The sequence below is a fragment of the Neofelis nebulosa genome, chromosome 1 (genome assembly GCF_028018385.1).
Source record: "Neofelis nebulosa isolate mNeoNeb1 chromosome 1, mNeoNeb1.pri, whole genome shotgun sequence".
Taxonomy (NCBI): Eukaryota; Metazoa; Chordata; class Mammalia; order Carnivora; family Felidae; genus Neofelis; species Neofelis nebulosa.
Window position 1 is genome coordinate 170,296,434 of NC_080782.1, and position 25,798 is coordinate 170,322,231.

Sequence of the window (25,798 nt, forward strand, 5' to 3'; positions counted from 1 at the left end):
CAAACTCCATGCCCCTGTGCTTTGGTGGAAACTACCCTTCTGGGATGAGCCTGCACCAGCCTCAGAGTGGTGAGATCCTCCCGCAGAGGACCAGCATAGGTCCGCACCACATCGGGTCCCTAAAACTTGGAGTTTTAAAACTCAGCCAGCCTGCCTGGGATAGAACACAGGTGCACTGCATTACTGTGTGGGCAGAGGGCCCAGACACAGACAGGGTGGAAACAGGGATGTGAGGGACACCTGAGACACACAAGTGAAGGTTGTTCCCTCTTCTGGAAGGGCCTCCCAGGCAGTGATGATCACAAACTCCCCTTTCTGGGGAGTGGAAGGGGGCTGGTGCCATTTCTCTCCCCTACCCTTCAGCATAAACTAACTTCAGTAAGCAGCACAATTGCCAATACTGGCAGCCTAAACTGCTTACACCAAACCCTGTCCCCTTGCATTCTGCAGGTGCTGCTTTTCTCTGGTAAGTGTGCCTGAGAACCAGTGCAACAGGCCCCTGCCTCAGAAGACCAGCACAAACACCTCCACATGCACCACATCTACTGACCATAGAGTTCTGCAAAGCTTCAGCTTTAGTGGAAACAGCATCAGGTTTCTTTTAACAAGCAGACCAGAGCACACCTAGTTGAAACTTGCCACACTCTGGCCAAGGTCCTAAAACACTCCCCACTTCAGGCAAGGAGAAGCTCTGCGGAGGACTGACCTGAGGGAAAGAGCAGCCAAAACACAGCAGCAGAGTGCACACAGCATACACCAGAGACACTTCCTGGAGTGCCAGGCCCCGGGGAATATATGACCTCTTCTTTATAAAGCCATTACTCTCAGGAACAGGAAACATAAACAGGCTTTCCTAACACAAAGAAGACGACAGAGACCTAGACAAAATGCCAAGATGGAGAAATTCATCCCAGACAAGAAAAGGCCACAGCCAGGGATCTGATTGAAACAGATATAAGTATATGCCCGATCCAGAATTAAAAGCAGTAATCATAAGGATACTAGCTGGGCTTGAGAAAAGCAAAGAAGACATTAGGGAGTCCCTTACTGCAGACTTCTGAGACGTAAAAACTAGGCAGGCCAAGATGAAAAATGCAACAACGAAGATTTGAAACTGACTGGTGTAATGACCACAAGGATGGAAAAAGCAGAGGAATGAATAAGTGATGTAGAAGATAAAATTATGGAAAATAATGAAGCTGAAAAGAACAGGGAAAGAAAAATATTAGATCATGAATGTAGACCCAGGGTACTCAGTAACTCCATACATTCACACCATAGGAGCCCCAGAAGAGGAAGAGATGGAAAAGGGGGCAGAAGGTTTACTTGAGGAAATTATAGCTGAAAACTTCTCTAATCTGGGAAAGCAAACAGACATGCAAATCCCGTAGGCACAGAGGACTCCCATCAAAATCAACAAAAGTGGGCCAACACTAAGACATATTGTAGTTAAATTTGCAAAATATAAAAATAAAGAAAAATCCTAAAGAACCAAGACAAAAGTAGTCCTTAATTTACAAGGGAAGACAAATACGGTTAGTAGCAGATATCTCCACAGAAACTTGGCAGGCAAGAAGGGAGTGGCATGATATATTTAATGTGCTGAATCAGAAAAATATACAGCCAAGCATACACTATCCAGTAAATCTATTCTTCAGAAAGAGAGATAAAGGGTTTCCCAGACAAACAAAAACTAAAGGAGTCCATGACCACTAAACCAGCCCTGCAAGAAATATTAAAGGGGACACTTTGAGTGGGAAAGGAATACCAAAAGTTACAAAGACTAGAAAGGAATAGAGAATATCTGCAAAAACAATGACAAACCAAGTAATAAAATGGCACCAAATACATATCTATCAATAATTACTCTGAATGTAAATGGACTAAATACTCCAATCAAAAGCCATAGGGTGCCAGAATGGATTAAAAAAAAAAATCTATATGCTGCCTATAGGAGACTCAGTTTAGACCTAAAGACACCTGCAGATTGAAAGTGAAGGGATGGAGAACAATCTTTCATGCAAATGGATGTCAAAAGAAAACCAGAGTAGCCATACTTATATCACACAAACTGGATTTTAAACCAAAGACTATACGAAGAGATGAAGAAAGGAACTATATCATAATAAAAGGGTCTATCCAACAAAAAGATCTAACAACTGTAAATATTTATGCCCTCAACTTGAAAGCCCCCAAATATATAAAACAATTAAGAACAAACATAAAGGAACTCATTGATAATACAACAATAGTAGAGGACTTTAACACCCCACTTACATCAATGGACAGATCATCTAAGCAGAAAATCAACAAGGAAACAATGGCTTTGAATGGCATACTGGAACAGATGTACTTAACAGATATATTCAGAACATTTCATCCTCAAGCAGCAGAGTACACATTCTTTTTGAACGCACATGGGACATTCTCCAGAACAGATCACATACCAGGTCACAACTCAGGCCTCAACAAGTACAAAAAGACTGAGATCCTGCCATGCATATTTTCTGATGACAACACTATGAAATGTGAAGTCAACCACAAGAAAAAATTTGGAAAGACCAGAAATACATGGAGGTTAAAGAACATCCTACTAAAGAACGAATGGGTCAATGAGGAAAATTAAAGAAGAAATTTAAAAAACACATGGAAACAAAAGGAAATGAAAACACAACAGTCCAAAACCTTTGTGATACAGCAAAAGCAATCATAATAGGGAAGTATGTAACAATACAGGCCTACATCAAGAAGCAATAAAAGTCTTGGGGGTGCCTGGGTGACTCAGTCAGTTAAGTGTTCAATTCACGATTTTGACTCAGGTCATGATCTCACCGTTCATGAGTTCGAGCCCCAAATTGAGCTCTATACTGACAGTGTAGAGTCTGCTTCAGATTCTCTCTCTTCCTCTCTCTCTCTGCCCCTCCCCTGCTCGCTCTCTCTCTCTCTCTCTCTCTCTGAAAAAATAAATTAAAAAAAAAGAAAAATCTTAAATATACACCCTAACCTTTCACCTAATGAAGCTAGAAAAAGAACAACAAATGAATCCTAAAGCCAGAAGAAGGGAACTAATAAAGATTAGAGCAGAAATAAATGATATGGAAACAACAACAGCAAGAAAAAAAACAGCAGAATAGATCAATGAAATAAGGAGCTGGTTCTTGGAAAGAATAAATTGATAAACCCTTAGCCAGACTTATCGAAAGAAAAGAGAAAAAACCCCAAATAAATAAAATAATGAATGAGAAAGGAGAGATCACAGTCACCACTGCAGAAATACAAACACTTATAAGGAGACTATTATGAAAAATTATATGCCAACAAATTGGGCAATCTAGAAGACATGGATAAATTCCTAGAAATATATAAGCTACCAAAACTGGAACAGGAAGAAATAGAACATTTGAATATACAGATAACGAGCAAAGAAATTGAATCAGTAATCAAAAATATCCCAACAAACAAAAGTCCAGGGCCAGATGGATTCACAGAGGAATTCTACCAAACATTTAAAGAAGAGTTAATACCTATTCTTCTCCAACTGTTCCAATATATATATATATAGAAGGGAAACTTCCAAATTCATCCTACAAGGCCAGCATTACCTTGATTCCAAAACCAAAGACCCAACCAAAAAAGAGAATTACAGGTTAATATCCCTGATGAACATGGGTGCAAAAATTTTCAACAAAATACTAGCAAATTGAATCCAACGCTACATTAAAAGAATTACTCACCACAATAAAATGGGATTCATTCCTGGGATTTAAAGTGGTTCAATATTTGCAAATCAATCAACGTGTATATGATATTAATAAAAGAAAGGATAAGAACCATACAATCCTCTCAACAGATGCAGAAAAAGCATTTGACAAAGCACAGCATCCATTCATAATAAAAATCCTCAACAAAGTAAGGATAGAGGGAACACACCTCAACCTCATAAAGGCCATATACGAAAGACCCACAGCTAATATGATCTTCAATGAGAAAAAACTGAGAGCTTTTCCTCTATGGTCAGGAACAAGACAGGGATGTCCACTCTCACCACTGTTTTTTAACATAGTAGTGGAAGTCCTAGCCTCAGCAATCAGACAACAAAAAGAAATAAAAGGCATCCATAGTGTCAAGGAAGAAGTCAAACTTTCACTATTTGCAGACTACTATGTAGAAAACCCAAAAGACTCCACCAAAAAAATTGCTATAACTGATACACGAATTCAGTAAAGTCACAGGATACAAAATGAACATACAGAAATGGTTGCATTTCCAAACATCAATAATCAAGCAGCAGAAAGAGAAATCAAGGAATAGATCCCATTTACAATTGCACCCCCCCACCCAAGAAAAAGATAGATAGGAATAAGCCTAACCAAAGAGGTAAAAGATATGAACTCTGAAAACTATAGAACACTTCTGAAAGAAATAGAAGAGGACAAAAAGAAATGGAAAAGCATTCCAGGCTCATGGATTGAAAGAGCAAATATTATTAAAATGTCTATAATACCCAAGGCAATCTACACATTTAATGCAATCCCTGTCAAAGTACCACCAGAATTTTTCACAGATCCAGAATAAGCTATCCTAAAATTTGTATGGAACCACAAAGACCCTGGATAGCCAAAACAAACTTGAAAAAGAAAAGCAAAGCTGGAGGCTTCACAATCCTAGACTTCAAGTTATATTACAAAGTCATAGTTATCAAGACACTATGGTACTGTCACAAAAGGATACACAGAGCAATGGAACAGGATAGAAAACCCAGAAATGGTCAACTAATATTCGACAAAGCAGGAAAGGATATACAATGGAAAAATGACAGTCTCTTCAATAAGTGGTGTTGGAAAAAATGGACAGCAACATGGAAAAGAATGAAACTGGACTACTTTCCTACACCACACACAAAATAAATTCAAAATGGATGAAAGATCTAAATGTGAGACTGGAAACCATCAAAATCCTAGAGAGTACAGGCAGCAACCTCTCTGACTTTGGTTGTACCAATTTTGTACTAGGCACGTCTCCAGAGGCAAGGGAAACAAAGCAAATATGAATTAGTGGGACTTCATCAAGATAAAAAGCTTTTGCACAGCAAAAGAAACAATCAGCAAAACTAAAAGACAACCTTTGGAATGGGAGAAAATATTTACAAATGACATTTCGGATAAAGGGTTAGTATCCAAAGCTAATCAAACACAACACCCAAAAAATAAATAATCCAGTTAAGAAATGGGCAAAAGACACAGACAGACATTTTTCCAGAGAAGACAGACATACAGACGTCTAACAGACACAGAAAAAGATGCTCAACATCACTCATTATCAGGGAAATACAAATCAAAACTACAATGAGATATCACCTCACACCTGTGAGAATTGCTAAAATTAACAACACAGAAAACAGCAGGTGTTGGCAAGGATGTGGAAAAAGGGGAGCCCTCTTGCACTGTTGGTGAAAATACAAACTGATGCAGCCACTCTGGAAAATAGTATGGAGGTGCCTCAGAAAGTTAAACATAGAACTACCCTTTGATCCAGCAATTGCACTACTAGGTATTTACCCAAAGGATACAAAGATACTGATTCAAAGGGATACATGCACCATGATGTTTATAGCATCATTATGAACAATAGCCAAATTATGGAAATATCCCAAATGTCCATCGACTGATGAATGGATAAAGAAGATGTGGTATGTGTATATACAATGGAATATTACTCAGCCATAAAAAAAAATGACATGTTGACAGTTGCAGTGTGTGGATGGAGCTAGAGTATATTGTGCTAAGCGAAATAAATCAGGACAGAGAAAGACAAATACCCTATGGTTTCACTCATTTGTGGAATTTAAGAACAGATAAACATAGGGGGAAAGAGAGAGGCAAACCATAAAACACACTCTTAATTACAGGGCACAAACGGAGCATTGCTGAAGAGGAAGCGGATGGGAGATGATCTAATGGGTGATGCTCATAAGGAGGGCACTTATGAATACTGGGTGTTAAGTGCAAGTTATGAATCACTAAATTCTATTTCTGAAACGAATACGACAGTATATGTTAGCTAACTGGAATTTGAATAAAAACTTGAAACAAAAAATATGTGTAAACAATATAAAACCTTAGCGGTCATTGTAACGCTTTGGCTTTAGTTATGAGACAGATGGGAAGCCTCTGGAAGGTTTGGAGAAGGTGTTTACATTTGAACAGGGTCTAGTTGGTTGCTGAATTGTTCAAGTAGCAAAGAGGTGGAAGTAAAGGTGGAAACAAGAGACCATTTAGTAGACTCTTTCTGTAATCCAGGCAGAGTTGATAGGCGTGGGGGGTGGGGGTTCCGACCAGTCTGGCAGAAGTATGAGAAGTGGTTGGATTTTGTATATATTTGCAAATAGTCAACAGCACTGGCCGATTGTTTGGTGTGAGAAAATGAATAATCAGAGTTGACTCCACGTTCATTGACCTGTGCCACTGTTGAAATGGAGCGGCTGGGACACGGGGAACGGTCCAGCGTGGAGGGAGTCATTGGGTGAGGCAGGGACTGGAAGTCACTCACCACCCACCACCAGCTTGTTAGGGAGCAACCCCCCGCCCCAGTCACCCGGAAGCGGCCGGAAAACTCCCGCTCCCGGCGTGCCCTACGCGCCGGCCCGCGCGCCCGGGGGGCGGGGTCTGCGCGCGCGTGCGCCGATGCGAAACGGGCTGGCGGGTGCGGCGAGGCGGTCGCTTCGAGCGTGGTAGTTTGTTCCGTGAAGGGAGTGCGGACGGCTAGGCGGTCTCGGCCACCTTCCCGGGCCCGGTAAGTGCGGCGGCGGCGGTTGGCGCCGCTGGGTGGGGGACGGCCTCCAGAGGAAGGTGCTGGCGCGTCTGGCGGCCCCGTCTGAAACATTAGGGCTCGCGGCCGTCGCCCCTCGACGGCTGCTGGTCGCCTCCGTGAGGCGTTGGGTGTAAGTGCGGTGCCCGCGGGCCCGACCGCCGGGGTTTCGCCCTCCTGGCCGCTGGGGAGGTCGCAGTGAGGGGACGGCTCGGGCGGGAAGAGCCGAAGCGGCCGGAGCTGTGAGGGGGTCGCGCCGGGCCCCGGGGGCGGGGGGCGGCCACCGCGCACCCCGCGCACGCGCGCCAGTTGAGTGCACGAGAAGGTTCTCACAGGTGCCTTGGAACCCTAAATTCTTGGCGGGGCGGGGGGGGGGGGGTCGCTCCGAATTTCTTCCCTGGTCCCGCGTGCTGTCTGGTGTGCACCCACCCGGCCAGGTCATTGGCCCCCGGAAGACTTTTTTTTTTTTTTTTTTTTTTAATTTATTTATTTTTGGGACAGAGAGAGACAGAGCATGAGCGGGGGAGGGGCAGAGAGAGAGGGAGACACAGAATCGGAAACAGGCTCCAGGCTCTGAGCCATCAGCCCAGAGCCCGACGCGGGGCTCGAACTCACGGACCGTGAGATCGTGACCTGGCTGAAGTCGGACGCTTAACCGACTGCGCCACCCAGGCGCCCCGGCCCCCGGAAGACTTGAACTCTTCACGTGTTTGCTCGCCCGTGACCTCCAGCGCACCGCTGTGGACACACTGGACGATGCCCGCGCAGTTTTTCGGTTGGAAGTTGGGGTGGTCGTGGCGTGTCGGTCCTTGAGCACGAGACGTGATCGCCTCTTGCGCCCCCGGTATTCGTGGTCGTCGTACAAGTCCCTCCGGAATGCTCGCGAAGTACGGAGACTGCAGATTCGTCCTCAGGGTATCCCTGTGGCTCTCCTTTTACAGTTGAAGACCTTGGGGCAGAGCCAGACTGCTGCCCTGCCCTGCCCTGTCCGAATGCGAAACCAGAGGTCGTAACCCAGACTGCGGAGACCGGGTTGCACCGTATCCCAGAACAGTTTCGTTGGTAACCGAAGTAGCCGGTGGAGAACAAGGGCACCAGCTGTGAGGAGTGGACTGTTATCCGGAAACCTGGCAGGCCGTAGAGTTTCTCCGAAAGAACCCAAACATCCAGGTGGTTTCGGGAGAGTAGAGCATTCTAGGCCAAGAAAGTGGATTGAATACTGGCTCCTGGAATCTCACTAAAATTACGGTAAAGGGTTTTTTTTTTTTTTTTTTTTTTTAGAAGACTTAAATTCAAATGATGGAGAGAATGATAAAGGAAACGATAGCAGTAAAGTAGTGGGGTCCGGAAGGCAAATGTTCTTAGCAAACAGCGTAATTCTAAACCTGCAGCAAGGAACAGTGTGGAACAATTGAATACAAAACACAAACTGGCAGCTGCCAGCGAAGGAAGTGGTGTTGGGGGTGCGCCTCCGTGAAATCTGTTGCAGAGGTAATTAGATGTGCGCATCTCCTTCCCGGTTTCACACTGTCGGGTGACTGCCTTCTCCCACTAGAAGGCGGGAGGCTCTTGGGAGAACAGAGGACGGGAGCTTTGAACCAGGGGACCTCAAGCACAGTTAACTAGGGGGCTGTGTTTATGAAGGCAGGGACGCTGAAGCCTGAAGTCCTTTATTCTCCTCCTCCCACCGAAACGCCAGGATTTTTGTAGCCAGACCGATTCCCCTCAGGCTCAAGTCAGAAAACTTTTCTGCACACATAACACACACGTGTGGAAAGATAGTAAGCGGGTCACAGTGGGGGCGCCTGGGAGGCTCAGTCCGTTAAGCGCCCGACTCTTGGTTTCGCCACAGGTCCTGACCTCATGGGGTCAGGGGGTGATCGAGCCCTCCCATCAGGCTGTATGCTGAGCATGGAGCCTGCTTGTGATTCTCTCCTCTTCTCTCTGCCCCCCTTCCCCCCACCGCTGCAAACAAACCTTAAAAAAAAATAAGTTGGTCACAGTGGTTACTTCTGGGAAAGGAAACTCCATGGCTGGAGGAAAAGAATGTGAGGAGGGTTAACTATTTACATGTTTATCCTTTAAAAATTTTGTAACATATGCTAATATTACCTATTCAGAAATCGAATGTATTCCTTAAAAAATATAATTGCAAGTGAATATACCCTTTGATACAGCAGTTCCTCTCCCACAAAGTTATTAAAATTGGTCTACACACGTGAGAAAATAAGGTGCATATCATTCATTGCAGTATTTTAGTAAAAGATTAGAATCAGTGTCAGTGATGGTTGGTGAAATACATCATGCACAACCTTCCCTTGGGATATTCTGCAGCCATAAAACACAATGAAAGAAGCTCATTGTATAGAGAAAAGAGTAAACAAAAGATGTATGTTAGGTGGTGGGGGATTCAGAAAAATAGGAGTTTATTAAAAAAAGGAGGGGTGTGTGTGTATATATGTATAAAATATCTGGAAAAGTACGGAAGAAGCAGGTAATATTGGTTGACTTTGGAGAAGGGATCTGGGTAGCAAGGCAAAAATGGAATGAGGGACACTTCACTGTATATTTTTGGTACCATTTGAACTTTGAACTCTGTTATTATCTCTATTCCATGAATGAATGAATAAATGTTAACAGGAAAAAATAGATGGATAATGGAGATCTTGGTGTTGGTTATACCTTGAATAATAAGAGATCTCTTCCATAGGAAGGAATGCTGTGTAACAGTCCCAGATCCCAGTGGCCTAACATTTCATGCTCTTGGGTTCTTCAGGCCAGCATTTTTGGTTCTTCAGTGGCTTAGATCTTGGCTGGATGAGGCTGGACTCCAGACTTTACTTTCGGGTTCATATCTGCTGCAGCGTGTTATCTTTGTTCTGGGACCCAGGCTGAAAAAGCAAAAATGCCTGGAACATGCTTTTCTCATGACTGGGGATGGGAGTTCAAGGGGGCTTCTGGAAATTTGCTATGTGCCAGCTCAGAAGTGGCACATTACAACTTTCGCATATATTTCATTAGTTAATGTAGTGTCTCATAGTCAAGGCCCAAATAAGTAGGGTGGAGATGTATGTACAGTACATACTGGGACGCTCTGCAAAGTCACCTGACAAAAGGTGTGGATACATACTTCTCTTGCAGGGTAGGAAGAAGAACTGAATGATGATAAGGAAATAAGTTAATGGAAAGATACTGTGAAATTAAGTTAAAGATAGTTGGTTGAAAATAAAGATGCTTAGGGAAAAAATATGCATATGCCAAGATACAACATTCTACTTTGGTATGAATTTTGTTAAGATTTCCATGTCAAGGTATCATATTGGCTTTTCTTATATAACATCTGCCATTCCCACACCTGGCCCTGTAACCAATTCTGGGTGCCCATGGTTTTAGGAACCTTGGAAGTAATTGAGTAATGCATATGTAAAGGCACAAGTTCTTAGAGAAGTAGTTCTAAATGTGTTTATTTCAGCTGCTGAATGTGTTCATTCATACTTCTTATGTCATGTCCATGTCTGCCAACCCACCGTTCACAACAGAATCTTCTTTTCAGGGAGATGTCCTTTGCTTCTCAGATGTAATGCACTTTAAGTTTGTTACTCAACAGTGAAAATGAATCATACAGAGGTAATACATATTTTCATATGTTCTGCATCTTCAGGGTTCCTTTTTTTTTTTTTTTTTTGTTTAAGTCATGTGGCTCCAGAGTAATTTTCTTATTTTCAATTTGTACTGTGGTAGACAGTAACATTAGTGGTTAAGAGTAAGGACTTTTGGAGCAAACTACCTGAGTTTGAATCCTAGCTAGTAGCTATGTAACCTGGGCAAATTACTTAACCTATGTGCCTCCGTTTTCTCATCTATAAAATGGAGGTGATAATAGTACCTTATAGAATTATTAGGAAGGTTAAATAAGTTAATACATATAAAGCACTTACAGTACTTGACAATAAGTACTTAAATATTAGCTATTGTTAATAGTGCTTTTTATTTAGAGGCCATGTGAATCATGGGTCTCACAAAACAAACATATAGTTGTTCAGTTGTCTGAATAGGCAAGGAAGTAATTTTTGATCACTTTATTCTCTTGAATTCCAGGTTAAATTAAAAATACCTTTTGGAAATAAATTACTAGATGCTGTTTGTTTGGTACCTAACAAGAGCTTAACATATGGAATAATTCTTACACATGGAGCATCAGGAGATATGAATCTTCCTCATTTGATGTCACTGGCATCCCATCTTGCATCTCATGGGTTTTTTTGCCTGAGATTTACCTGTAAAGGCCTTAATATTGTACATAGAATTAAGGCATATAAATCAGTTTTGGTAAGAAAATTTCTTTATATTTACTTGTAACAATTCTGTTGTAAAATTCTTAATACATTTAAGACAAATTCTATTTATTTTAAAAAACTTTTAATGAATATTCTTGGAAACTCAATAGTACCTGAAAGCTGTATAATGGATTTCTCTTTTTTGCTGTCAGTTTCCATAGAGATGAATGCTCACATCATAAATATCCTATGGTACTGCCAAGGGAAGCTATTTGTGATATAATAATTTTCTTACGGGAATGACATAACTTCAGATTATATAGTTCTGAATATTTGCCTACCATACTATGAATGTACAAATAAATATAGCACAGTTTGAAACTAAAATCCCTGGATAAAACAAAGTTGAAATTTTTTTAATCCAGATTATTTCAAACCTGATAGATTTTTCAGGGCTTTAAATTAGACAGCGTTATTAAATTCTGTATCAGTTGGAAGGTTTTACTGGCTTCTTTTTTTAATGTAATTCTTAAAAATATTTAAGTACCTGAATCTTGAATTTTTTAGACTGGTGAAGTGATTTTTTTTTTTTTTTCCTCACTTACTTGCCTGTATTACCCAGGATATGATTTGGTAGTGACAGCATGATTGGAAATGCAAAGAACTGGTTACCTCTTTCAAGAAGACTCCCTTAAGATTTTATGGTTGTCTTTACAAAGATTTTCATACATTTCAGTAATGATGGGAAATATATGTTGGTTTTCCAGTCAAATATTTTATAGGAGAAGAATTGATAATTTTTTGGTTGGTTTTTCTAGAATTACCTAAAGACCTTAGGAGAATACAAATTGACAGGTGTTTTCCTTGGCGGTAAGTTATAATACTTGTTTTTAAATTTACTAATATTAATATAGGAACAGGTAATCAAGAATTAAAATTAATTGATGACAGGAAGCTAATTTAAGGATTTTTTGTTTTGTTTTGGTAAGTCACTTTCTTGTATAATATCAAGGTACTTTATATGTTTAAAGTAGATTTAAACCTCATAGATATGTATTGTAACCCAAAGATCTCTCCTTTTATTTATATCTCTGAGTCACCCTCTGTAAAATGATTCCTTCACAAGGATCTTTAAGTATTCTTCAGAAAAATAATTCCTTTTTTTTTTTTTTTTTGACTTAGGATCATTTTTAGCTCTATATAAGGAAGCTATAGATGTCCATTATGGGTATCGCAGCTTGTTAATTGCCACCTTTTGGAGTCAAGTGATGCAGTTATGATGGATGAACAGTAAATGAAATCTAATTTGCCATATTATCACCACTTCTTTATATGAATGTTTATATATCAAACTGAACTTAATTTTAATTGATTTTAGGTCGTTCAATGGGCTCAAGAGCAGCTGCTTCTGTAATGTGCCATATTGAGCCAGATGATGCTGATGCTTTTGTTCGAGGTCTCATTTGTATTTCTTACCCACTGCACCATCCAAAGCAGCAACATAAACTTAGAGATGAAGATCTCTATCGTATAAAAGATCCTGTATTGTTTGTGTCAGGTTCAGCAGATGAAATGTGTGAAAAGGTGATTTACAACTTGATGTTTGTGTAAATGAGAGAGTGAATGAAAGACAATTATCTTGGGAACAAGATCTTACCTGCAGCTTTCAGTCTCTTTAAAAGGTGCTGATTGGAGTAATGTTAGTTTTGTGACTTAGTTACCTGTTGCTTTGGAGAACCGAGAAATATAAGCATACTGACAGAATTCATCTGCCTGGAAAGAGTTGCTAAATGGATTGACTCTTACTTGGGAATGAAAGATTAATATCTGAATCTTGTGTTTTGGGGATTACTAGACTATACATTTGTTTTTATCATTTCAACATTCAAGCAGCCTCTTCAATTATAAAATTGACTCTTGAGAAAAAGTTAATAACTTGTACATGTTACTATATATTGCCAATAATGAGTACTTGATCTGTTTGTGGTATTGCTGTAACTGAGACGTAGACTGCCACTTCTGTGGACATTTCTTTGCATATTCCATTGCCTCGAAAGTTGTCTGTAGAGTAAGTATTTAATAAATATTTAGTGAACGGATGCCAGTATAGGCGGTGCAGGAAAGAGAGAGAGAATCCTTATTAAACACTAAAAAGAGCATTATTAGTCTAGTATCTTCTTCTTTTTTTCCTTTAGAACTTGTTGGAGAAAGTGGCACAGAAAATGCAAGCTCCCAATAAAATCCACTGGATTGAGAAGGCAAACCATTCCATGGCAGTGAAAGGACGTTCAACAAATGATGTTTTCAAAGAAATAAATACACAGATTTTGTTTTGGATCCAGGAAATCACTGAAATGGACAAGAAATAATTGTATTTAGCTAAAAGCCATGTTATTTTGGATACAAATACAGTTCATTTGATAAAGAACAGCATACCTCTCGCATTATGAGATATTTCAGATGAATTTAATGTTCCCCCATTTTTAAAACATGTTTTAATTGTGAAATTAATGTTCTCTACAAAATATCTTTTGAAAGCACTGTTATAGTTGTATAAAGATGATGTACAAATACTGAAGGTGGTCTACATATAATTTATTTTCATTAATATAGTTAAGTTTTGAAAAAAATTAAACATTTGAATTTTGTTACACTAGAACTTTTGTCTTATTTTCTGTGCAACTGAGAAAGTAGTCTAATTTTGCAGAGCAGTGTCTTTAAAAAAGGAAAATAAGCATTACATTACTGTGCTGAGTGTGGTCAGTTTTATAGAATGTATACACTCATTCACCTAATCTTTTAAATCTCAGTTAAGGGATAGGAGGGAAGATACATTTTCAAATATGGGGACCCTGAACATTGTTTTTGGAAAGAAGTAACAACTTTCATTCAAGAAAGGTTTACCGGGGACACCTGGGTGGTTTAGTCGGTTAAGTGTCTGATTTCAGCTCGGGTCATGATCTTGTAGTTTGTGAGTTTGAGCCCTGCATTGGGCTCTGTGCTGGCAGCTCAGAGCCTGGAGCCTGCTTCAGAGTCTGTGTCTCCCTCTCTCTCTACCCCTCCTCCACCCACGCTCTCTCTCTCACCCCCTCAAAAATAAATAAACATTAAACAAGTAAATGTTTACTGAAGGCCTGTTACAGGCAAAGCTTGATTGGGTTTGCAAAGATGAGTAAATACTTAGAGCTTAACTGTAACAGAGGAACTTGATGTCTCGACCTCTCCGAATAAGGGGAGAATGAAATAAGGACTAACATCTGTGCTGTATCTAGGCAGACTTAGGGCACTTCATTTTGTCTTAGGAAGTTCAGTCAATACCTGGACTGGACTTGGAATGGTGTTGAGTTATATACTAAAAACAGTGTCCGTGTTTCCTATGACAGGCACAAAATGTGATGGGGCTGATGTGTAAGTTTGTAGTGAAGGGTGTTTTTCTATAGTAAGATACTAACTCTTTTTTTCCTGGCCTCTCTACTGCTCTAATATTAGGCCCTTCAGACAGCCTCAAGGTGGATTGGACAGCTTGCTGACTTTTGAGGTCCCTCATTCTCTGGTGGGGTCCATGGATTTTAATTATTTGTTAATTTTTCTCAATACTGCATAAAGAACAGAAACCTGGGTAACAGTGTCCAAATTGTTTATATTACAGAGTGAAATTACCACTATGAAATCAAAATGTCAGTGTCACTCAGGATATAATAGTTACTTTTTGACTAAATTTCTTAAATGAGACTTAAAAAAAAATTTTTTTTAACATTTATTATTGAGAGAGAGAGAGTGAGAGCATGAGGATGGGAGGAGGGGCAGAGAGAGGAGGAGACACAGAATCCAAAGCAGGCTCCAGGCTCTGAGCTGTCAGCACAGAGCCCGATGCGGGGCTTGAACTCACAAACTGCAAGATCATGACCTGAGCCAAAGTCAAACAACCAACCAACTGAGCCACCTAAGCACCCCTGACAAGGCTTAAATTTAAAAAAAATAGTACATAGTACATAATCATTGCTTAACATTTGAAACTTTAAAACATTACTGATATCAAGGTATTATAAACACATAAAACACATCCAGAGCTGACAAATATAATTATGGTCTACAAACAAATACAAGTCAATTGGGAAATATTAAAAGAAATAAAACTAATGGGAAAATAAAAAGGAAAACTTATTATAGAGCAGACCATAACATAAAAAGGACAGTGAAGAAGGTTAAAAGGTTACTAACCAGGCTATGTAGTCATATTTGTTTGCAAATTAAACTATAGGGATAATATAGGTGACCAAAGATTCTACATCAAACATAGAGATGACGTATATGGTCTTTTAAAGTTGATTTTTTCGTGAGTTACTCGTAAGAAACTTCCTGATTGGTGAAATAGCTTGTCATTTGAGAGTTGTGTACCAGGGCAGGGCTGGGGAGTGTACAGCTCCCAGAGAGATGAATGGTATGTCTAGGGCTGGAATGAACATTTGTGAAAAGGGCCCAGCTGCTCCTCACAGATTTGCCATGTCTTGCAGGGAAAAGTTTGAGATTATGGTTAAAGAGCTGTCCTGGCACCGCCTCTGGTGGGCACCCTCAATAGCACGACCACTACCTAGACCAGTAGTTCTCCACCAGGAATGATCTGGCCCCTAAAGGGACGTTGGCAACGTCTGGGAACTTTTGGTGGTTATGGCTGGGGTGGCGGTGCTACTGGCATCCGATAGGCGGAGGAAAGGGATGCGGCCAGCAGTCTAATGCGCATGGCAGCCAGCCGTAACAAAGCAGGATCTGATACACAATGTCCGTGGTTTCCAGGTGGAGAACCTGGGGGTTATCTTGAAATCCTTTCTCCCTCACCATTAGCTTTTCTACCCCCTTCCAAATCCATTTGTTCCTTATAAATACGTTCCCAGATCATGAGTTTTCAGTGTCTGATTCTGTCATCTCTCTTGTTTATGCTGCCATTACTCTTAATCCAGGCCTTCACCAGTTCTCATCTGTATAACAGCAGTCACCTCCTATTTTGTGGTCTCCTTGCTTCAACAAACCAATTGACACCCTCAAGTCAAAAACTATGTTGATGGATCTCCAAAAGTGACTACTAAGGTTGAAGTCCTTGGTTCAAAGCTCTTCACAATAGGTCCTATCAACATTGTAGTCTGATTTCCCCCATACTATGAACCTGGTCAACACTGCACAGCCCTGCACAGCGCTCCGGTTAACCTGGACAACACAAAGTTTTGGAACAAGGCTTTATGCCTCATCTTCCTGAAACTTTCTTGTTGGTCCTCACCTGTTATCAAATCCTCCTCATCCTTTAACATGCTTATATTCTCTTTCCCCCTTCACAGCTTTTTTTTTTTGAATTACTCCAACCAAGTAGCCCTCCTTGGAACTCATGTAGTATCTTCCTCTCTGTTCACAAGCTGCCTTTTCAGTAAATTACTGGCATATTTGCACATCACAAATACCCCATGTCAGGGAATGATTTTCACTGATCTTTGTATCCATAGAGCCCGTTTTAGTTGTTCAGTGCCTTACATATTCATTATTGAATATTTGTTGTAATTGAACTAAGATATTTATAAAGGGAGAATTTCTAACCACTATGAGCAATCCCTGGTTTTATATTGCTGTTTTATACACCTATTATTGGGACTTTTTCCTGATACATAAAAAAGGAAAAGCCTAGGGGCACCTGGGTGGCTCAGTCGATTAAGTGTCTGACTTCGACTCAGGTCATGATCTCACGGTTTGTGGGTTCAAGCCCCGTGTCAGGCTCTGTGCTGGCATCTTGGAGCCTGGAGCCTGCTTCAGATTCTGTGTCTCCCTCTCTCTCTCTGCCCCTCCCCTGCTCATGCTCTGTCTCTCTCTCTCTCTCTCTAAAATAGATAATGTAAAAAAATTTTTTTTTAAAAAAGGAAAAGCTTAGTTTCACAATGTCCAAATAGTGTGAAGAATGTGACCTTGGTACATATAATAGATATTTTGAAAATTAAACAGAATTTTTTGGAGTGTTCTCTTGTGTCTATGTTCCTTTTAGTGATGGAATTTCTCTGGTGTTCATTATTTTATTTTTTTATTGTCTTCATAATTTTAAGAAATAAATCCAGTTTAGCACTTTACTTTTTATGCAGTTTACTTGAGATTAACACAGGAATAGGTTTCTGGCGTAAAGGACATCAGTGTCTACACTCAGAATTAGGTGACTATTTTTTTTTTTTAAGTTTATTTTTGGGAGAAAGTGTGTGAGTAGGGGAAGGGGCAGAGAGAGAGGGAGAGAGAGAATCCCAAGCAGGTTCTGTGCCATCAGTGCAGAGCCCGACACGGCTCGAATTCACGAACCGTGAGATCATGACCTGAGCTGAAACCAAGAGTCGGACGCTTAACTAACTGAACCACCCAGGCGCCCCTAGTAGGCAAGCCCATAGGAACAAACATGACAGAGCTCTAAAGGAGGATATTCTTTACCTCTTGCACATTCCCCATCAGCATGAGTGGTTCCTTGTCAGTTCTTACAGAGCTAGTCTGAAGCATACTAATCAGGGATTCAGTGCCATAAAGCTCTGCAAGGTCTCAGGAACTATAAAGTGTTAAGACATTGAGTACTGTTTACAGTAGTTCACATTAAATGAGTTAGAGAATGCCTGCTGTCAGGCAAGAGAAATTGAGTCTGCCTTCTAGACTTTGAGGGAAAGTGAGCAGTACTTAAACCTGGCTCTTAAATACATGCGAATTCTGACATCAGGAAGCCTCACAAGGAGCCGTTCTTTGGAATCACTAGAGATAGGGCAAAAAGGGAGTTCACCACCAGACGATTCCAGAATGTACCTTTGGTTTTCAGCATGTAACAGTAGATTGTTGAGGAACATTGCTAACAGGCCCCTCTGGCAAAAAGAAGTATAAAATGAGATGTTCTATCTTAAGAAAACAAAATCAGGCAGGCCCATAAGAGACAGACAATAATATCTCACCCAGTGACAGTGAGACATGCTAAAAAATGATTTGGTATCTGTCTGAAACTCAAACTGCAGCATTTCCTTTAGTTTTTTGTTCTGTTTTTTACTAACTCTGTCAACAGTACCTTCATATTTTCCTAACCACAAGCACAAAATGCAGTATTCCTGGTGGTACTAGAAAATGGCTATGTCTAATTCAAGTTTGTTCTGCATTTTTTGAATTACAGGGTGGTAATCAACTGTACGAAGGGATTGTTTATAGAATTATGTTTTCTTTTTGTGAAATTAATAAAGGATTATTTACAATTTTTAAATTTAAAAAACTACTAAAGCACCAAACATGTCTCACTAGGGAGCTTTCATTATTGCTAAGGTAAGTTGATATGAGCTCAGTTGAATACCCACTATGACACGTGCTGTGCTTAGGCCCAGACCCGTCACTGCTGCTGCACTTGATCAAGGCAATGAGCAGCACTGGACATTTTTTTCTGGCAGAGCATTGCATGGGGTTATGAGATGGGCATACCACCTTTTTGTGTTTTGGAGCATCCAAAATCGAAGACTTCAGAATGAGACCTCAACCTATTTCACATATTACATAAAAATGTCAACGGAATTTTATTTCTTTAAAAGAGCGGTGCGGAATAGACTGGAAGATAATACATTTTTGCCATTGTGGGAACTTGTAGAGTCCTGGACTCAAAATGACTGGATGGCAATCTTTTTTATAATTTTCCTAGGAATTATTTTTGAGATAATACTCATAAAGATTTATACATCCTTTCACAAGAAACCTGTACTTCCAGAAAAAGGTAGTTCAGGGGCCCAGGAGGTAAGAGCAAATGCTTGATTTCTTTTTCCCCTGTTCTTCAAAATCACACATGAGAATTACTTATAAATTTAACTTTGATATTTGGGTTACTCCTTTAACATTTATTTTATTGTCTCCCTTGCAATAGAAGGAAGACTGTTGCCTGAAAAGCATGAAATTTGGTAAATATTATATCATTTCATATTTTAATATAAAACTTGTTCAACTGGAGTTGCTTCTATTGGTGTCCTGACTTTTTTTTTTACTTCCCACTTATCTCTAGATAACTGGTCAATTCGTTCATCTTCACCTTCGGAAGAAAGGTAAGTGATACATTTTGAAATTAAATGAAACAGGTTGGGTTTGTTCTATTCAAAATTGCATTTACATCTGAATTACAGAAAAGCGTTTTCCCATATGTAAAAAAGACCACAGCTCTTCGAAGTCATAATTCAGTCGAACATTGATTTTAATGGTTGCTCTGTTCCAAGCTGTGTTAATGACTTTTCATGTGCTATTAAAATTAACCTTCCAAGGAGGTGTATTATTACTGCTTATACAAATGAGGAAAAAGAATGTTTACAGAGGTTTAGTAACTTGCTTCCCTATCCAATCTCTTTCCCCCCACACACAAAGAAGCAGTAACACCAGTTCTGATCATTCAATTGAAAAAAATATCATTTAGCCCCTACCGCAAGCCAAGAAACCCTAAGCTAGGTTCTGCAAAAGTGACACTCTGTTTATACAATCCCAAAGCATCCCAAAGGATGCTAGGAATTAAATATGACAGCACTAGTCTTAACTGCTATTAATATTTGAATTGCTCTTATCAAAATCCATTCGACAATTATTAGATATATCGTCTACAATGAACATTGTGTTTGATACTGGGTTACAAACAATGAGACAGTGTCTGTTCTCCACAAGCTTACTTTTTTTCCTTTTAATGTTTTTTAATGTTTATTTTTGAGGGAGAGAGACAGAGCATGAGTGGGGGAAGGGCAGAGAGAGGGAGGCAGAGAATCTGAAGCAGGCTCCAGGCTCTGAGCTGTCAGCACAGAGCCCAACATGGGGCTCAAACTCATGAACCTCGAGATCATGACCTAAGCCTAAGTCGGACGCTTAACTGACTGAGCCACCCATGCACCCCAAGAAGCTTACTTTCTTGTGGAGGAGACATATACATAAAGGATAATTGCATTGCAGTATGGTAGCATGATGATAGATACATTAGGAGAATATTGAGGAGATACTTAAGCCAGCAGGTGTGTTGGGGGTGGCTTCATGAAGAAGGTTATGCTGGAGCTGAATTTTATTTATTTATTTTTGTAAAGTTCATTTATTTATGTTGAGAGAGAGAGAGAGAGAGAGAGAGGCAGGGGCAGAGAGAGGGAGAGAGAATCCCAAGCAGGCTCTGCATTGTTAGTGCAGAGCCTGATGCGGGGCTTGAAGTCACAAACCACAAGATCATGACCTGAGCTGAAGCTGGTACTTTAACCAACTCAGCCATCGGGGCACCCCTGGAGCTGAATTTTAAAGAATAAATAAAAATCAATCAAAAAAAGACAGCAGGGTGTGCCTGGGTGATTTCTGCTCAGGTTATGATCTCACAGTTCATGGGATCAAGCCCTGTGTTGGGCTCTGTGCTGACAGCATGGAGCCTGCTTGGGATTCTCTTTCTCTCTCTCTCTCTCTCTCTCTCTCTCTCTCTCTCTCTCTGCATCTCTCTCTCTCCTTTGGAATAAATAAATTAATTAAAAAAAAAAAAAGACAGCCATTTAGGAGGGTAAGGAGTTTATTCCAGGACATGAGTAGATGGAAGGAAATAAGAATCAGCAGGGCTTGTGCAATCAATTATGATTATTACAGGGAAAAGATATGGCTCCTATGGTGGTGGGCAGCATATTGTAGTGAAAAAACACACATTTTGAATTTTAAAAAGTCTGGGTTTAGATCATAGTTCCTCCTCTTAATGATACTATGATCTTGGTTTAAACTCACTGATACTCCATTTCCTTACTTTTCAAATAGCAGTTAGAAGAATTGCCTCTTAGTTAGAATGATATGTGTAACAAAGCAAAAATACTTTGCCCTGGTACCAGAATTATTTTTGGGGGACAGAGCTATGTTTAGGAGAGCATCTTTAATTATTCTGAAGGGAAACTGCTTGAATATTGGTAGAAGCCCATGCATAACACTGGTCAAAGTGCATCGCATCAGAGACTGAGTGAATTCTGTCTTGCTTATGAGATGGGAGAGAAGAGAAAGGTGGAGGGGTGAGCATAGAGGAAGGAGGAGCAGGGGGAAAGAGGTGAGGCTCAGGACTGAATGGCATAATGGACATTGAAGGATGAGACCAGCACTCAGTATCTGAGATCAGGGAGAGCCCTGCCGGCCCAACGTAGTCTCGCTTATCTTACATTGATCAGGTTTTGGGGGATGGTTTGTTTCGAGATTGACCACAGCCTCAGAAGTGTGTTCCTGGGAGAGTTTGCCACCATTATATGACTTTCAAAGCTAGGAGCTGTCACCGACGGGTTATTTTAGAAGTGTATCTCCTAAAGGGAGTTATCATTGATAAAAGGATTTAAAAACAGATTTCGTATTTATTTGTTACTATGACTAGAGGACTGTCCTAGGACTACAGTCCATTGAATGACTTAATGGATTTACAACTATGGATATTTAGTTGTTATCATGGCTATAGACCTGTTAGTCTTTTCCTAGGAGTGTGGGGATTTCTTTTTAAAACTTTGAAGGCCAATTGAGATTGCTGGGGAGAGGCCAAAGGACATTTCAAAAGTGGAGAGACATGTCTAATGTTTAAGTGGGTGCTATGTGTATTGCTGTAACCAACTTCCCTCCATTTCTGCCTTCAATTCTGAGCCACATTTATGGGTGGTTTGTGTATGTGGATTTCTGTCCCCCACCCCCACTTACTAAACTAAAAGAAAGGGTTCGATTGTATGTCTGGGTCAGCTTGTTGTGGATGAGGGTTAATAATCAGAAACCTGCAGGCTGTGAGTGGTCACTTAGCAAATGTTTACCGAGTTCCAACTATGTGCCAGGCATTGCTGTTGGCCCCTGAGATCTATTACTGAATACAAAAGCAATGATTCTTGCCTTACATTTTATTTTTTAGAGTTTATTTTATTTTATTTTTTAAAGTTTACTTATTTTTGAGAGAGAGAGAGAGCACACATGGGAGGGGCAGAGAGAGAGAGAGAGAGAGAAGGAGAGAGAGAGAATCCCAAGTAGGCTCCACATGCAGGTCTTCAACTAAGGAACTGTGAGATCAGGACCTGAGCAGAAATCATAAATCGGATGCTTAACTGACTTAGCCACCCAGGCGCCCCTGTTCTGTCTTCTATGTTAAAAAAAATTTTTTTTTAAGTTTATTCATTTATCTTGAGGGAGACAGAGACAGCATGAATAGGGGAGGGGCAGAGAGAGAGAGAGAGGGAGAGAGAGAGAGAATCCCAACCAGGATCTGCACCACCAGCACAGAGCCCAATGTGGGGCTCAAACTCAGGATACGATGAGGTCATCACTTGAGCCGAAACTGAGTGTCAGACGCCCAACTGGCTGAGCCACCCAGGCACCTCTGTCTTTTATTTTTAAAGGATTATTCTGCCAGTTGAGAGTAGACTATATTTAGTGAAGGGTCTAAGCAGATGGGCGGGCTATTGAAAATAATCCAAGTGAGAGATAAAGGTGACTGATACCAGGGTGGTAGCAGTGGGAGGTGGTGCAAAGTGGTTGGTTTCAGGATGGGCTTAGAAAAGTAGAGTCAACAGGGTGCGGGTGTGAGAGAGAGAGGGGGCAAAAATGAGTCCTGATAGTTTTGGCCTGAGCATGTAGAAAGATGCAGTGGTCAAAAACCCAGATGAAGAAAACTGAGGGGAGCAGTTTTTGATGGGGAGATCAGGAATTTTGTTTTGCATTTGTTGAATTAGAGATACTGAGTTGATATCCAATGGAGATAGTGGATAAGTGGTTTGGAAGAGATATTTGGTAGAGATACTGAGTCTGGTGGTTGTTGGCATATGGGCAATATTAAAAGTTACAAGAGAGGATGAGATTTCAGAGGGACTGGGTGAAGAGAAAAGGAACAAGGACTGAGCCCTGAGACACTTCAAGGTGATCGGGAAGAAGAGGAGGAGCCATCAAAGGACCCTGAGAAGGAGACACCAGGGAGTTAATAGGAAACCAGGAGAATACGATGGCCTGGGAGGTCACCAGATGGACACTACGTAGAGCTGGTGTGCAAGATAGGTATCAGACCCATATCCCTTATAAATATAGAAGCAAAATCCTCAAAAACATACTAGCAACCCAAACCCAGCGGCATATTAAAGGGATTATACACTGTGACCAAGTGAGATCGTTTCTAGGAATGCATGGTTGGCTCAACATATGAGAATTATCTACCATTGTCTTATTATGTTTAAAAACACAGTATTTTTGCTGAAATACATGTCTTGCATTTAAGCTTTCCTCTTTTTCCTGAAACATGCAGACATCAATTTTCTGTATTTCTTATATTCTCACTATTTGTTCAACCTTAAGTGAATAATCACATTCTTGTCCTGATGAAATTTTATCCTAATTATGTCTCGACACTGGTGTAACTTATTGGAGTCACTTGATTCCCCAGAATGCTTACGTATCCTTCCTGTATCTGTTAAGATATTTTCATTCCCAGGGAACAGAAAACCATGATGCACACTGTCATACTAAGAGAATTTATGATATTATATAATGGGAATCCTGAGGCAGAATAGGCTGCAGAATGGATTGATACAGTAGACCAACAAGTTCATTAAGGTCCTGTATCTCTCCCTTTGCCTTTCTCAGTGTTAGTTTTATCTTGAGGTGGGTGGAAAGGTGGCTATCAGAGTTTCAAAATCAGAGCAGCAATGTCCAGAGGAAGTAAAAGGCCATTTTTCTCTGTGTCTTTCTTAGGAACAAGGCAGCTTTCTCCATAAGTCCTTACAAATCTTTGTCTTATTCTAGGATCAGTTCATGTCCGCACCTAACCTAATCACTTGGAAGTGGAAACGAGATTACTGTGTTAGACTTAGTCTAATCATTTGATGTAGAATAGATGTTAGAGAGTTCACTTCCATGATCATTATTCCAATCCAAAATTGTGCTGAGAAGCACTGACCTAACATGTAGGCTTTTCTCTCAATCAGAAATAAACAGCTGTTAAAATAATCTGGGTTTATATATAGAAAGCTACAGTTAGTTTATGGTATTGGACATTCTTCTGTTGTATCTAATAAATTTCCACAAGAATATTTAAAAAATTTTTTTAATATGTATTTATTTTTGAAAGAGAGAGAGAGAGAGAGTGGGGGAGGGGCAGAGGGGGACAGAGACACAGAATCCAAAGCAGGCTCCAGGCTCTGAGCTGTCAGCACAGAGCCTGACGTGGGGCTTGAACTCACAAACTGTGAGATCATGACCTGAGCCGAAGTCAGATGCTTAACTGACTGAGCCACCCAGGTGCCCATCCATAAGAATATTTTTAACCTTTGGGTGCCTGGGTGGCTCAGTTGGTTAAATCCAACTCTTGATTTCAGCTCAGGTCATGATCTCACAGTTTGAGAGATCGAGCCCCACACCAGGCACCTCACTGACAGCGTGGAGCCTGCTTGGGATTCTCTCTCTCCCTCACTCTCTGCCCTTCCCCTGCTGTCATGCACACATACTTTCTGTCTGTTACTCTCTCTCAACATAAATAAATAAACTTAAAAAAAAAGAATATTTTTATTCTTGTCAAATTTTCATGCAGAGAACAGAAACAAACTGATATTTCTTGTAAAAGGATATGCAATAAAACCTTGTATTGTGAGTAACTTGGTCTGCAAGTGTCACAACAAGATAAGCAAACATTTGATACTTTTTAACTTGATAAATGAGTGATGTTTTGCATTGTGGGTAGTACATGACACCAAAAGTCACATGATCACAATGGTTCTTCTCCCTCTCTCTCTCTCTCTTTTTCTCTGCAAGATTGTGGGTGATCATCTCCCATGCTCGGATGCTTGGTCTCAGGCTACAGTGTTTGGCAGAAAGCAGTGATTTTTCAGAACTTTGGAAGGTGCCCACAACTGGCACTAGTGTATTTTTTGTCACTTCAAAGTACCTATGGACAGTCCTTTGTTTTTCCACACAACAGTAAGATTCATTCTAGGTCAGGCTGCCTGCAGATACAGACCCTTTCCTCTGCTGTCTTATTTCCAGTTACATTAAATACAGTGTATGACAAGAATTTATTAATACTGTACTGTAGTCAACATCCACGTGAGTATATAAAATGGCCCCATGCAGAAAAAGAGTCCATTGAGCCAATAGATAGCAGTGAGACTGTCAGTGATAGTGAAAGTTGTTCTACACAATAACCCTTCTCTTGTTTCCCTCATACCAGCCACGAGGGTTTTCAAAGGTAAGTGCAGGTTAATTTATTTTTTTTTTACATTTTGTATTTCCTTTATGATTTTCTATTATATTACAGTATTATAATCATTTTATATGAATATTTTTGGGTTGAAGAATGAATCACTTGAGTTTCCATTATTTCTTAGGGGAAAATTTGCTTTGATATACAAGTGCTTTGGATTACAAGCATGTTTCCAGAACAAATTACGCTCACAAACCAAAGTTTTACTGTAATTTTAACTTGCAACTTTGACTCTTTGCTGTCAAAAGTTGACTTTGAGGGGCATCTGGGTGGCTCAGTTCGTCCAGCTTCCAACTCTTTGTTTCAGCTCAGGTCATGATCTCACAGTTCATGGGATCGAGCCCCGAGTTGGGCTCTGTGTTGACAGTGGAAAGCCCACTTGGGATTCTCTGTCTCTCTCTCTCTCTCTCTCTGCCCCTCCCTCACTTGTTCTCTCTCTCTCTCTCTCTCTCAAAATAAATAAATAAATTTTTAAAATAGACTTTGGGATAGGTTT

General features: G+C 40.4%; 2 protein-coding genes across 4 annotated transcripts in view; both read left to right on the forward strand.

Moving 5' to 3' along the window:
- The first annotated feature begins 6,679 nt into the window (after positions 1 to 6,679).
- On the forward strand, positions 6,680 to 13,743 carry TEX30 (testis expressed 30). 3 transcript variants are annotated; one of them, XM_058743263.1, is made up of 7 exons: positions 6,680 to 6,792; positions 7,749 to 8,055; positions 10,361 to 10,434; positions 10,906 to 11,136; positions 11,903 to 11,954; positions 12,463 to 12,668; positions 13,280 to 13,743. In XM_058743263.1, the coding sequence occupies exons 3-7, from the start codon at positions 10,420 to 10,422 to the stop codon at positions 13,451 to 13,453; spliced, it is 678 nt and encodes a 225-aa protein (XP_058599246.1). In that variant the 5' UTR covers positions 6,680 to 6,792; positions 7,749 to 8,055; positions 10,361 to 10,419; the 3' UTR covers positions 13,454 to 13,743. The 3 variants fall into 3 exon arrangements, with proteins under 3 accessions (XP_058599246.1, XP_058599254.1, XP_058599262.1); XM_058743271.1 differs by having other exon boundaries at positions 6,681 to 6,792; positions 7,539 to 8,055; XM_058743279.1 differs by lacking the exon at positions 7,749 to 8,055 and having other exon boundaries at positions 6,681 to 6,792.
- A 4,659-nt stretch (positions 13,744 to 18,402) lies between these two features.
- The window catches only part of CCDC168 (coiled-coil domain containing 168), a 29,354-nt gene continuing 21,958 nt past the window's right edge, over positions 18,403 to 25,798 (forward strand). The window contains exons 1-3 of the mRNA XM_058743286.1: positions 18,403 to 18,854; positions 18,982 to 19,015; positions 19,117 to 19,156. Of these exons, the coding sequence (XP_058599269.1) occupies positions 18,429 to 18,854; positions 18,982 to 19,015; positions 19,117 to 19,156 (500 nt within the window). The 5' untranslated portion in view covers positions 18,403 to 18,428. The remainder of the gene's footprint in view (positions 18,855 to 18,981; positions 19,016 to 19,116; positions 19,157 to 25,798) is intronic.